Source organism: Hemiscyllium ocellatum, chromosome 13 (genome assembly GCF_020745735.1).
Source record: "Hemiscyllium ocellatum isolate sHemOce1 chromosome 13, sHemOce1.pat.X.cur, whole genome shotgun sequence".
Taxonomy (NCBI): domain Eukaryota; kingdom Metazoa; phylum Chordata; class Chondrichthyes; order Orectolobiformes; family Hemiscylliidae; genus Hemiscyllium; species Hemiscyllium ocellatum.
Genome location: NC_083413.1, coordinates 6,222,170 through 6,236,587, shown reverse-complemented (window position 1 = coordinate 6,236,587; position 14,418 = coordinate 6,222,170). Strand labels below are relative to the sequence as shown.

Sequence of the window (14,418 nt, the reverse complement as noted above, 5' to 3'; positions counted from 1 at the left end):
TGTCAGCAATCGTGTGGCTTACCTGTATGGTTCTCTGCCTAATTCCGTGTCAGTACTCATGGGTTCTGTGGTTTCTTCTGTGGCTGATGAGTCTAATCCTAGAACAGCGTCTCCTACCACACATTTGGCAGGTGTTTCCAGGAGGTGGAATTGATCCTTGTTCTCAAGGTTGCTGACATTCCTTTCTCTGGTTCCTTTACTGTAACTCCTCTCATGGATGGTTGTTCTCAAAGAACTGTGTCCCTCTCAGTCAGTTTCTTCTGAACAGTGGTTTCCAGGTTATGATGTCTGTTGCATTTCTTATGTAAACCTTCAGGGAATCCTTGAAGAGCTTCCTTGGTTTTCCTGTCAGCTGAGTGCCTTGCCTGAGGTGGGTGAAGAAGACCTGCTCAGGCAGTCTGAACTCTGTAACAGAAACACATAGCCAGCCAGCGGAGTTGGTTTCGCTTGGTTAGGGCCTTGATGTTAGTGCTATTGGCTCCTTCAAGGACACTGATGTTAGTATGCCTGTACTTCCAGACTGTCTCAGACTGTTGCTGTTACTTCTCAAGGTGGCCTTTAGGTGCCATCGATACATATTCCAAGTTTGGGAGCAATATAGAAGAGTTGGAACGATGACTGACTGCCTCTATACACAGAATCTTGGCATCAGCACGGATTTCAGTCGTTGAAGCCATCCAGCCTTGGACAACCAAAGGTGGCAATCACAGAATGGTTCGCCATGTCAGTTTCAACCTTTAGATGAGAGGTGAAGCCTCGGTTGGAGGAAATCTTCCATGTTTGGAAACATTTCTGTGTTGATCTTAGTAGAGGGAGAGATTGAAACTTGTCCTGGGAAGGTTTAGTAAATCATTGTCATTCTTGAGGTTGAGACTGAGACCAATTAGTCCGTATATTTATGTGAAGGTGTTAAGTGATGCTTGAAGTGGAGATTCTCCTTTGAGTGGAGATGACATTGTCATGCACGTACTGAAGTTCCATGACTGATGTCAGTGTTGTTTTCTTCTTGGGTTTAACTGGTTGAGGTTGAAAAGTTTTTCATCCATCTCATAGATACCACATCGCAGGGAAGCTTATTTTTGACAAGAATGGATTTCAGCTCTCCACTGCCATCTCAAGGACAGCTAGAGATGGGCGATCAGTGCTGGCCGAGCGACTGGTCACCCACATCCCATGAACAGTTAAGACATCCTTGTCTTGGATGTGACGAAGGGACAAGCCATATTGTACCTAGTAATGGACCTGATTTAATTCAGTGACCTATTTGTGAGCATTTGTCATATAATGATCATAAAATGATGGTGTTTCATGTAGCATCTGTAAGAAATAAGCAAAAATTGGACACTAAAATTTTGGATGTAAGGAAGGCAGATATTAATGGGATAAAACAGTGACTGTCCACAGTAAACTGGGAAGTATTGCTAATGAATAAAACAACTCGGGAACAGTGCATGAAACATTCAGAAGGAGTTTGTATCCATGAGAAGTAAAAGCTCCATCAGTCAAAACGAAAACAGCCATTGACATTTGAGTATTGAGGGACAGCATAAAATGAAAAGGAAGGACTTATTAAAATGCAAAGAACAGTACAAAATCCACAGAATGGGACAAATACAAAGACCAACAATGGGGAATAGAGTGGCCTATAAGATACATAAGAGACAATAAGCAGAGACTTTATAGCTATATGAAGGGAAAGCAGTGGTTAAGAGTCCGACTGACCTAATGAAGGCTGAGAGTGGGGATATTATCAATGACCATGAGGAAATGGCTGATCTGTTGAATGGTTATTTTGCTTCAGTATTCACAGCAGGAAAGGACGCAGTCCCGAAGAAATTAACAGAGGATCAGGGGCAGGGTTTAAATAAAATTAACTGAAATATGTCCTCAATAATGAGAAATTGATGTAAATGAGAGTTACACATCTCTGGAACCTCATGGTTTCCATCCATGGGGTATTAAAGAAGATGGGAGAACACATTACCGTTGTCCTGACCATAATCTTTCAAAGTTCCCTGGATTCAAGAATTGTACCTCTCCATTGGAAATTTTCTCATGTCACTCTGCCCTTTAAGAAGGGTGACAGAGGGAAACCAGGGATTTATAGACATTTAGCCTGACATCTGTGGTGAGAAAATTATTGGAGTCAGTACTGAAGGATCATCTCAGAAAATTTCAGCTAATCAATGAAAGTCAACATAGATTCATGAAAGAGAAGGTGAGGATTGCAGATGCTGGAGATCAGAGTAGAGCGTGTGGTGCTGGAAAAGCATAGCAGGTCAGGCAGCATTTGAGAAGTAAGAGAATCGGCATTTCGAGAATGCCTGATGAAGGGTTAATGCCCGAAGCATCGATTCTCCTGCTCCTCAGATACTGCCTGACCCGCTGTGCTTTTCCAGCACCACACTCTTGACATTGATTCACGAAGGGTAGATCATAACCTGACAAACCTGAGTTTTTTTTTGAAGAGGCGATGGAGATAAGTTGATGAATGCTGTTTAAATGAATCTCCAGAAGGCTTTTGATAAAGTCCCACACAAAAGACTATGAGCTAAGGTGCAAGCCAAAGGAATTGAGGGCAAAGTACTGACATGAATCGGACATTGGTTGAGTGACAGGAAACAGAGAATTGGAATAATGGGTAAGTGCTCAAATTGGCAGACTGCGATTAATGGTGTCGCACAGGGATCTGTGTTGGGGGTTCAATTATTCACAATATTCATTAATAACTTGATTATAGCTTTAAAAAGTCAAATATCTGAATTTGCATATGATGCAAAATTGGGCAGCATTGTGGACAATGTTGACGACAGCATAACAAAACAGCAGGATGTGATAGATTAGGTAAATGGGCAAAGCTGTGGCAATGGACTTTTATATAAACAAGTGTGAGGTTATTCAGACCAAAAAAGGAAGGGCAGGGTTTTTTTTTTAAGAAATCGCAATGTTAAATAAAGTGGATAACTAATGAGATTTGGGGGTTCAGATATATATCTCCTTTAAAATACCATGAACAGATGCAGAAAATGGTCAAGATGGCTAATGGAATGCTACCCTCCATATCTCATGGGCGGGAGGAAAAGGATGCTCCAGTTAAGCAAAAAGCTGGTTAGTCCCCACTGAAAGTACTGTGAGCAGGTCTGGGCACCACATCCCAGAAAGGATGTTTCAGCCCTGAAGGGAGTTGAATGCAGGTTTATGATATTTTCTGGGGCCAGATTATGAGGCAAAATTAGACAAATTAGGCATTTATTATTGGGCTATGCCATACTGGAAAGGAAATTCCTGTGTAATGGGTACAATAGGGGATGATAGGGTATGCTTTAGAAAGGATCAGTAACTGCAGTTACGATTATGGATACTAATTGTTGATGCTCACTGTGCTTGATCTCTCTCCCACCATATTTGAATAAGTTTGTCTTCTGCTCTATATGATATTATGTTGCTTGGATTGTCCAGTGCTGCCTATATGAATATGCCTGCAAATGTCAGCCTCCCATCGCCCCACTCTCTCGACTTGAGGGACCTAGCAACTGGTTGTAATTTATTAATGTTGTGTCGTGTTTTCGCTGTGTGGGTTAGAAAGCAAGGAGTCCAGCTTCCTGCTTATCACGGAATTAGTCAAGGTGTTGAAATTAGGAAATGCATCATGTGAAAAATTAATTTTGACGTCTTGTGTACATGTGCATGGTAGATATATAATTGCCTATGGAGAAAGTGAGGGCTGGAGATATGAATCAAAACGTGCGGCACTGGAAAGCACAGCAGATCAGGCAGAATCTGAGGGGCAGGAGAGTCAATGTTTTGGGTAAAATGTCAACTCGCCTCCTCCTTCTTTATAATCCTCTCTCCGCCCATGATAGTTATTGGAGAAGGGGGAAGCATACTAATTGTTGATGCTCACTGTGCTTGATCTCACTGCCACCATATATGAATAAGTCTGTCTTCTGCTCTATATGATTCATTGTAATGTAATAATATTCTTAAATGTAGATCAGCAAAAGAAGCAGAAGAGAAAATTAAAAAAGCATTAGAGAAAGGAGAAACCCTTCCAACAGAAGCCAGATTTGACTCCAACTGTATCACCCCAGGTAATGGTCCATTATAATTACTTTTTCTCAATTATATTTACTTATTCTTCAGGATAAATACATCCATTATAGATTATAACATGCCACTCATGGAAACGTAATGGCATGAATTTCTTTCCCATAATCATAGTTTTCCACAGTTTGAGTATTTATTATCTGTATTGTGGAAATTTGATAACTTCATCTTGTGCAGCGGTCAAGTTTTAAAAAAAAATTTACTCTTGTAACATGTACATCTCTGGCCAGGCCAGAATATATTGCTCCTCCCTCATTACGTAGAGGGCAGTTGACAACCTGGAGTCACATGTAGGCCAGAGCAGCTAAAGATGGCAGTTTCCTTCTCTAAAGAAGTTTAGTGAACCGCTTATGTTTTTCCGAAAATTGGCATTGGCTTTGTGGTCATCGTTTACCCTCTTTATTTCCAGATTCTTAATTATAGAGTCATAGAGATGTACAGCATGGAAACAGACCCTTCGGTCCACCCCGTCCATGCCGACCAGATATCCCAACCCAATCTCGTCCCACCTGCCAGCACCCAACCCATATCCCTCCAAACCCTTCCTATTCATATACCCATCCAAATGCCTCTTAAATGTTGCAATTGTACCAGCCTCCACCACATCCTCTGGCAGCTCATTCCATATACGTACCACCCTCTGTGTGAAAAAGTTGCCACTTAGGTCTCTTTTATATTTTTCCCCTCTCACCCTAAACCTATACCCTATAGTTCTGGAATACCCGACCCAGGGAAAAGATTTTGTCTATTCACCCTATCCATGCCCCTCATGATTTTGTAAACCTATATAAGGTCACCCCTCAGCCTCCAATGCTCCAGGGAAAACAGCCCCAGCCTGTTCAGCCTCTCCCTGTAGCTCAAATCCTGCAACCATGGCAACATCCTTGTAAATCCTTTCTGAACTCTTTCAAGTTTCACAACATCTTTCCAATAAGAAGGAGACCAGAATTGCACGCAATATTCCAACAGTGGCCTAACCAATGTCCTGTACAGCCGCAGTTCCATCATCTGCCATGGCAGGATTTAAATTCAGGTCCCCAGAACATGAGCTGAGTTTCTGGTCTAATGATAACCCTGTTTTATTGGATTGATTTCCCCAACGGCATTGTGTTTCTGATTTCATCCGACACAACGATCAAGATAGAAAGATTACCTTGTCCTTTCTAACCTTTGGACGTAGGAAAATAAGCATTGGTCAGTTTTTCCTGGACCGGTACCAATTAATGAGAATTTTGAGCTTAAATTGAGGCTTTCTTTCATATAATAGACCTTCAACTTAACGTCAAAGCTCAAATAGAAGTAAAGCAACTTTTTTTGGAAAGGTGGTAGTGAACTGCAAATATAGAAGAAACTATTTCTGCATGAGTCAATGCAGTGCTTTTATTTGGCTTTTTGATTTTTAGGAACAAAGTTCTGATGTATTCTATAAGACCATAAGGCATAAGAGTGGAAGTAAGGCCATTCGGCCCATCGAGTCCACTCCGACATTCAATCATGGCTGATGGGCATTTCAAATCCACTTACCCGCATTCTCCCCGTAGCCCTTAAACTCTTGATGTCACAAGGAATTATCAGTCTCTGCCTTGAAGACATTTAGCGTCCCGGCCTCCACTGCACTCTGCTGCAATGAATTCCACAGGCCCACCACACTCTGACTGAAGAAATGTCTCCACATTTCTGTTCTGACTTTATCCCCTCTAATTCTAAGGCTGTGTCCACATGTCCTAGTCTCCTCGCCTAACAGAAACAATTTCCTAGCGTCCACCCTTTGCAAGCCATGTATTATCTTGTAAGTTTCTATTAGATCTCCCCTTAATCTTCTAAACTCATGTTCTAATTCTAAATGTATCATGTTCTTTAGAGATGAGAAAAACATTGTAATAAGAGTTTTAAACTAATATGCAACGTTGTAATTTCTAACAGATGTTGAAATGGCCAGAAGGTTTATCAAAAGTTATGGAATTCAAAAAGTTGAAGACTATAGGTTTTGAAACTGAGAAACAAATAGATTCTGGGTGTGCGATTAAAACAAGAAAATTCTGGAAATACTTGTTGGTGTCAGAAACAGAGTTAATGTTTCTTTTCATTGATTATTCATTCAGGGAGGGTGTGACCATTGTTGGCTTGGCCAGTATTTATTGCCCAGTGGGCAGTTCAGAGTATTCAACATTGCAGTGGTCTGGAGTCACAGACAGGCCACACCAAGTAATGAAGCAGTTTCCTTCCCTAAAAGATGTTACTGAACCAGACAGGTTTTACCTACAATCAATGATGTCATCCTTAGACTCTTCCATGTTTTCTTTTATTGAACTCAGAGTCCCATTTGCCATGGCAGGTTTCAAATTGAGATCCCCAAAGCGTACCTGTGTCTCTGGAATAATAGCCCAACGTTATTAGTTAAGTCTTTGCTTCCCCTGTCTCACACCTTGTAAGGAGAAAGTGAGGACTGCAGATGCTGGAGATCAGAGCTGAAACTGGGTTGCTGGGAAAGCGCAGCAGGTCAGGCAGCATCCAAGGAGCAGGAGAATCGACGTTTCGGGCATGAGCCCTTCTTCAGGAATGAGGAAAGTGTGTCCAAGCAGGCTAAGATAAAGGGTAGGAGGGCGGGGCGTTTGAAATGCGATAGGTGGAAGGAGGTCAAGGTGAGGGTGATAGGCCGGAGTGAGGGTGGGGGGTGGAGAGGTCAGGAAGAAGACTGCAGGTTAGGAAGGCGGTGCTGAGTTCGAGGGATTTGACTGAGACGAGGTGGGGGGGAAGGGAAATGAGGAAACTGGAGAAATCTAATTTCATCCCTTGTGGTTGGAGGGTTCCTAGGTGGAAGATGAGGCGCTCTTCCTCCAGCCGTCTTGTTGCTATGGTCTGGCGATGGAGGAGTCCAAGGACCTGTATGTCCTTGGTGGAGTGGGAGGGGGAGTTGAAGTTGAGCCACGGGGTGGTTGGTCCAGGTGTCTCAGAAGTGTTCTCCATCCCAAAGGGGACCCCAACGCCTTATCATCACCATGGGCATCCAGTCCCTGTACACCACCATCCCCCATCACGAAGGACTCAAAGCCCTTCGCTTCTTCCTTTCCTGCCGTACCATCCAGTACCATTCCATTGGCACCCTCCTTCGACTGACTGAACTGGTCCTCGCCCTGAACAACTCTTTCCAATCCTCCCACTTCCTCCAAACCAAAGGAGTAGCCATGGGCACCCGCATGGGCCCCAGCTATGCCTGCCTCTTTGTAGGATATATGGAATAGTCCATCTTCCGCAGCTACACTGGCACCACCCCCCACCTTTTCCTCCGCTACATCGATGACTGTATCGGCGCTGCCTCGTGCTTCCACGAGGAGGTTGAACAGTTCATCCACTTTACCAACACCTTCCACCCCGACCTCAAATTGACCTGGACTGTCTCAGACTCCTCCCTCCCCTTCCTAGACCTTTCCATTTCTATCTCGAGCGACAGAATCAACATGGACATTTACTATAAACCGACCGAGTCCCACAGCTACCTGGACTACACCTCCTCCCACCCTGCCCCTGTAAAAACGCCATCCCATATTCCCAATTCTTTTGTCTCCGCCGCATCTGCTAGGAGGACCAAATCCAATACTGGACAACCCAGATGGCCTCCTTCTTCAAAGACCGCAATTTCCCCCCAGATGTGATCGACGATGCCCTCCACTGCATCTCCTCCACTTCCTGCTCCTCCGCCCTTGAGTCCTGCCTCTCCAATCGCCACCAGGACAGAACCCCACTGGTCCTCACCTACCACCCCACCAACCTCCATATACATCACATCATCCGTCGTCATTTCCGCCACCTCCAAACAGACCCCACCACCAGAGATATATTTCCCTCCCCTCCTCTATCAGTGTTCCGAAAAGACCACTCCCTCCGTGACTCCTTCATCAGGTCCACACCCCCCACCAACCCAACCTCCACTCCTGGTACCTTCCCCTGCAACCTCAAGAAATGCAAAACTTGCGTCCACACCACCACCCCCCCTTACTTCCCTCCATGGCCCCAATGGATCCTTCCATATCCGCCACAAATTCACCTGCACCTCCACACACATCATTTACTGCATCCACTGCACCCGGTGTGGCCTCCTCTATATTGAGGAGACCGGCCGCCTACTTGCGGAACGTTTCAGAGAACACCTCTGGGACACCTGGACCAACCAACCCAACCACCCCGTGGCTCAACACTTCAACTCCCCCTCCCACTCCACCAAGGACATGCAGGTTCTTGGCCTCCTCCATTGTCAGACCATAGCAACACGACGGCTGGAGGAAGAGCGCCTCATCTTCCGCCTAGGAACCCTCCAACCACAACGGATGAACTCAGATTTCTCCAGTTTCCTCATTTCCCCTCCCCCACCTTGTCTCAGTCAAATCCCTCGAACTCAGCACTGCCTTCCTAACCTGCAATCTTCTTCCTGACTCTCCACCCCCATCCCCACTCCAGCCTATCACCTTCACCTTGACCTCCTTCCACCTATTGCATTTCCAACGCCCCTCCCCCAAGTCCCTCCTCCCTACCTTTTATCTTAGCCTGCTGGACGCACTTTCCTCATTCCTGAAGAAGGGCTCATGCCCGAACCGTTGATTCTCCTGCTCCTTGGATGCAGCCTGACCTGCTACGCTTTTCCAGCAACACATTTTCAGCTCACGCCTTGTAAGCCTGTTTCATTAAAGCCATTATGCAGGAATTTCCAATCAGCTATGAATAGAATAGAGTAAAATATTCTTTATTGTCATGGTATAAACAAATAACATTTATTAACCTGAACACACACGGTCTCTCTTCTGTGGAATTTTAGTGTATGGATTCTTCTGTGGAATTTTAGTGTATGGATTCTTCTGTGGAGTTTTAGTGTATGGATTCTTCTGTGGAAGAAGGGCTCATGCCCGAAACGTAGACTCTCCTGCTCCTTGGATGCCACCTGACCTGCTGCGCTTTTCCAGCAACACATTTTCAGCTCACACTCTTGTCTCTTCATGGATACTGCTACTCCTGCTGAGCATTTCTAGTCTTTACTGTGACAATATTTGTGGCATCAAATGTGGTTGTCTTATTTTAAAATAAGAGTCTTAACACTGAAGTATCAATATTCAACTTGACTCCATGACAGTAGAATTCCACTATTAGACTCTTCATCGGTTTCCGTTAATAATGAGTGGTTCATGTACAATTCATATGTGATACTATTTCAGGAGTACTACTTCAGTGACAGCCTACAGATAAGAGCTGTGAAAGGTGCATGTTTAAGATTCATGTGCCACTGTACCACATTAGGTTGAAAACATGTATAAGCAGATGTTAAAACTATATCTGTTTTATGTCTGTATTTTCCCACTTTAGACTCGTGTGGCCATCGCGTTTGCTTTCTTTACTGAAAGAGGGGCAAGTTGAGATGAGGACTTCTTGCTTCAGTTACATTGAAACAATGGGTTTTTTTTATGGTTCCTCTTATGGACCCTAAGATTTGTTGTTAGCTCTTGTTCCGCCTCTTACTCTTCAAAATGAATTATAATACCTTACTTTTGTTCTGCTACTGGTTGTATTAGTGAGAGTCATGGAGCTGTAACTCTGGAATGATTGAGATTTTTTTTCTTGTCCCTTGCCTGGTTATGCAAAATAGGACTTTTAATCTTTTTCCATACGTTCTATTTTAGGTACTGCTTTCATGGCCAGATTACATGAGCAATTAAAGTATTTTATAAACTTGAAGATTTCAATAGATAAATCCTGGGAAGGTGTGGCTGTGTACCTGTCGGGTCATGAGGTAATTAAAAACAAACTACTGTAAATACTCGAGTGATAGTCGAATTTTTTAACTTTTTAAGGTTATATTTATGGGGTTGACTGTTACATGGGAACTGCATTTGAGGGGCTGAAATTCATGCCCCGACTAAATTCATACCATAGCATTAGCAGAAGCTCAATTGATTCTCTAAATGAATGAAGAATAAAAAAAACAATGAATTATGATAATTCTGAAAACCCAGAGTGAAATGCAGCAGCCAGTGGACTGGAAGACCAGGCGTGGAGAGGAACAACTGGCATACTGGAGAGCTGGAGCGGGACGTGACAGCTGGAACACTGACTCATAAATGTTGATCTGTTATCCATGAAGAACTAGGGTCGACTTTTACAAGAGATCGACAATTACTCAAGTATAGACAGTACCTTAAAATTGTTTCTTTCCTTAAATTGATTTTTCCAATGAATGGAGAAAAAAACAAACTCTTCTAAATTGACATGAGAATAGACTGGCAGGCCCTAATTTCTGTCAGAACCTTGTCAGAGTGCAGCTTTGCTTAAAAATGCATTAGGAATCAGAAAATATAATGCCCAAAATGATACTGGAAAGATGAACAAATGGATGCAATGGATTTCTCATCATTACAACTTCCTGATGACTTCCATTTCTTGTGCACTTGTAAACAGGATTTCAATTAATTATAAATTTGAGGAGCAGATTTAATGAATAATATCATTGGTGTCAGTGTGTTTTGTGAAAATAATTTTGTGTTCAGAAATATATTTATTTGCTATTCTGTTTCTTGGTATAAAATGTTAACCGATGTTCATGAATATATTAGTAGGTGCTCATTGTTTTGTATTTTTGGGCTCAATACTTTACTTCTCATATGTTGGTCAGACAATCAATATTTTATGACATTCAGTCCTTTGGGTTTTCTTGTTAAATGTTTAAGTTTATCAGCAGTTATTTTTCCAAACAGCAAATAGGATTAATAACTAGAATTAAAGTATGTGACTATTCATTTCAATATCTATTTCGGCATTCTAATATCCTGTTTTTACTGTTAGACCCCAGGCGAGGGAGAACACAAAATTATGGAATTTATTAGAGCTGAAACAAGAAAACCTGATCATGATCCCAATACAAGACACTGTCTATATGGACTGGATGCTGATTTAGTATGTATGACAAAATATTCTTCAGAAGGAAAAATGTTATTTAATCTTATGTCTATTTTTAAAGAGCACAGTATGTCTCTCCCAACCTCTCTTACCCTCCAGTCTAACTTTCTTTCTGTCTTTAACCCACTTCACTTGAAGATTACATTTGATGTTAACTCTGAATTTGCAAAACTGCAGACCATGCCCTGTACAGTTCTGTTTTTCCTGAATGATTATATTATGAACAAAATCCTTGAAAAGCTCTTTCTAAATTGTGATATTGACAAGATAAAGAGAATTTCAGTTATTCATATTATTTTACTGCAGAAATTACATTTGCTCTGTTAATTTTCCTGAGATGACTTTTTTTTTCTCTTGATTTCTCTGTTATTGGGATCTCCATAACCATCATGTAGCTGAAGTAATCAGCTAAAGTGTTGCATCATTTTAAGATTGAAGCATGTGGTCTCCTATTTGCTATCTGTCCACAGTAATATGACTGATAATGTCTGATAAAGTTGGTGTTCTGCTGTCATATCTTTAGGACTTCAAGAGAAACAACTTATTATTATTATTATTACTTTTTAATAATAGCTTTTATTTTATACAATGGTATAAAATCTTTGTACTAATTTTTGATCGTGTTTCTTTGCAAGAATACATGGTTATTGAACACTTTCTGTTTTTGCATAATTTCACTGCAATCTGGATAAAGTTTTTGATCATGATTACAAGCAGTTTTAAAGAAATAATTGTGCAGATAAATTAATAATATTTGTGTTTAATGAAGATTATGCTTGGATTAACAAGCCATGAACCAAATTTTTCCCTTTTGAGGGAAGAAGTTCGATTTGGTGGCAGAAAATCACAGAAAAGGTAGGTTTTTTTTCTTTTATTTAATAAAGTCCTTTAGACTTGTAATAAAGATCATTCTGTTCCTGTTTTTAGAAAGTACAATTTCTTAATTTTTTTTCTTCTTCTTCTCTTCATTGGTGTTTTCTTTATCAGCACATATTACTTATCAAAGTGTGTTTAATACTCTTCTGACAATGGGGAATGTAGCAGTATTCTGGGCTCACCAGCCCTTTCCTTTCTGAGAAAAAAATCGTTGGATTCTGCTGGATGCTTTCCTATTACTGTGTGGCTAAAACTTACAAAAAAGCTTTGTGTACTTTCATATTCCTGATATTGCAAGTGCTAATTCATTCTTCATGATGTTGAGTTTTATTTTTTAAAATTGTTAATTACATTTATGTTTGCTTCAGGATTACTGCCGTTGAAGAAACTACGTTTCACTTGTTGCACCTTTCCCTAATGAGAGAGTACATTGACTATGAGTTTTCATCTGTACGGGTCAGTATATGGAAATTGAATGTTTTTTTCAAGAAAACATCAGTGTTGGATTGCCATATATGGTCATGATTTGGAGATGCCGGTGTTGGACTGGATGTACAATGTTAAAAATCACACAACTCCTGGTTATAGTTCAATGGGTTTAATTGGAAGCACTAGCTTTCAGACCGCTTCAACTCTGACAATTACCTGATGAAGGAGCAGCGCTCCAAAAGCTAGTGCTTCCAATTAAACCTGTTGGACTATAACCTGGTGTTGTGTGATTTTTAGTCATATGTGGTGTAAGGGTCAATGATGTGGTAATTAGTTTTGCTGTTATCTTCCCTCTACATGTATCATTAAGTTGCCATACTGTTGACCAGAGAGGTTAAGAGGCATGATGTGTCATGATTCTTTCTGGTGGTATTAGGAACTTAGTTTGCTACTTATAACCTCTGGTACCTGCAGTCCATGGCTATTTCCTAATACCTTCCGAGAAGTGCTTCAACTAAAATTCTATACAAATTTTCTCTGAGCAGCATTGTGATGACAAAGGTGGGGAACAAAAGTGAACTGAGAGACGGGAGTATGCAAGTAAATACACCTTGCAATAAGATGCGCGAAGAACTGGCACGTGAATGATTCTGTTCACCTTATCTCATTTAAAATGTGATGGACTGTGAATATGAATGATATTAAACATTTATTTTTAAAGGAACTGAATTATTTACAACTTGACAATATCTTCTGCCACTGCTACTCTACAGCTGTGCATTACCATTTGCACAAGCCGAATTTAGGTTGACCTTTAATTTATAAAGTGCTTTGGGTCCATGTTGTGGGCTGAAAATGGGACTATGAACCTCGTGTACCTTGTCATAATTCTACTAATTGTGTTTTTTGTTAATGTGTGTGTTCAGGTATATCATTGGTCATTACTTTTAATGAGTGATAACACAGCAGTGAAAAATTGATTAATTTTTCAATATATGTGAATGATAAAAGGTGGTTATTCTTTGGGCATAATATTAGTTAGTGTTTTGTGCATTTTTCAAAGGAAATTTTTTGAATTAATTCCTCAATTTGAACTCCTACAAATTTTTAACAGGTTTTTAATGGATTTCCTTTGCTGCAATTTAATCTCTATCCACCACACTCTGAGGCAGAGAATTCCAGATTCTAGCTACTCACTGGTTTCCTCATGTCTCCTTTTACTCTTTGCCATTCACCTTAAATCAGTGTCCACTGATTATCAACCCTTTTGCCAATAAGAATAATTTCTTCCTATCTACTCAGTCGAGACCTATCATGATTGGTGAGTTTTGAGAAGATTTGTAGCTCAGGTTCTGGCTGTAGGTTTGCTCGCTGAGCTGGAAGGTTAATTTCCAGACCAGGTAGGGTGATGAAACCCAAACATATAAATAGAAAGCAGGAATCATCAACAGTGCTTCGTCTGGAGGTCACTGAAGATGTTACATAGTAGGGTGACGAAACACCTGGAAACGAACCTTCCAGCTCAAAGAGCAAACCTACATCCAGAACCTATCACAACTTTGAGCATCTTTATCAAATTTCTCCTCCGGGTTTTTCTTTCCCTCTTCTAAGTAGAACAGTTCTAGCTTGTCAAACCCATCCAAGTAACTGAAACCTCTCCGTCTTCAGTCGATTCTTGGAAATTATTTCTGCATCCATTGTAATGCCTTTATATCCTTCCTAAAATGTGGTCTGTTTTCCTGTTTGAGCATTGCCTATTTTGATCACCCAGTTCACGGATTATTCATAGCTGTGAGGCTAACTTGTCTATTTCAATGGAAAGTGTCTGCTGACTCCAAATATCTGATGATAAATTCTGACTCTGAATACTCACCTCTGATTGATTTAGCAATATAGAGGTGACATTTTAAAAATAAATTAAAATTCTACTGTAACTGTTCTTAATTTTCACCTATATATTTTATTAATTTTTCATTTTTAATGATTTGTTAGGGGTTTTATCATTCTTTATTTAAACCTTTTCAGAGACTTTGTTGCTGTTACACATGTACCTGTGTGTCAGGAAAC

At 40.9% G+C, this 14,418-nt stretch overlaps 1 protein-coding gene across 3 annotated transcripts in view; it reads left to right on the top strand.

Annotated features, from left to right (window-relative positions):
- The window catches only part of xrn1 (5'-3' exoribonuclease 1), a 122,820-nt gene that overhangs the window by 13,543 nt on the left and 94,859 nt on the right, over positions 1 to 14,418 (top strand). For all 3 annotated transcript variants that reach the window (XM_060834508.1, XM_060834510.1, XM_060834507.1), the window contains exons 4-8: positions 3,994 to 4,091; positions 9,774 to 9,883; positions 10,933 to 11,043; positions 11,816 to 11,901; positions 12,291 to 12,378. In XM_060834508.1, coding sequence (XP_060690491.1) covers positions 3,994 to 4,091; positions 9,774 to 9,883; positions 10,933 to 11,043; positions 11,816 to 11,901; positions 12,291 to 12,378 — 493 coding nt within the window. The remainder of the gene's footprint in view (positions 1 to 3,993; positions 4,092 to 9,773; positions 9,884 to 10,932; positions 11,044 to 11,815; positions 11,902 to 12,290; positions 12,379 to 14,418) is intronic.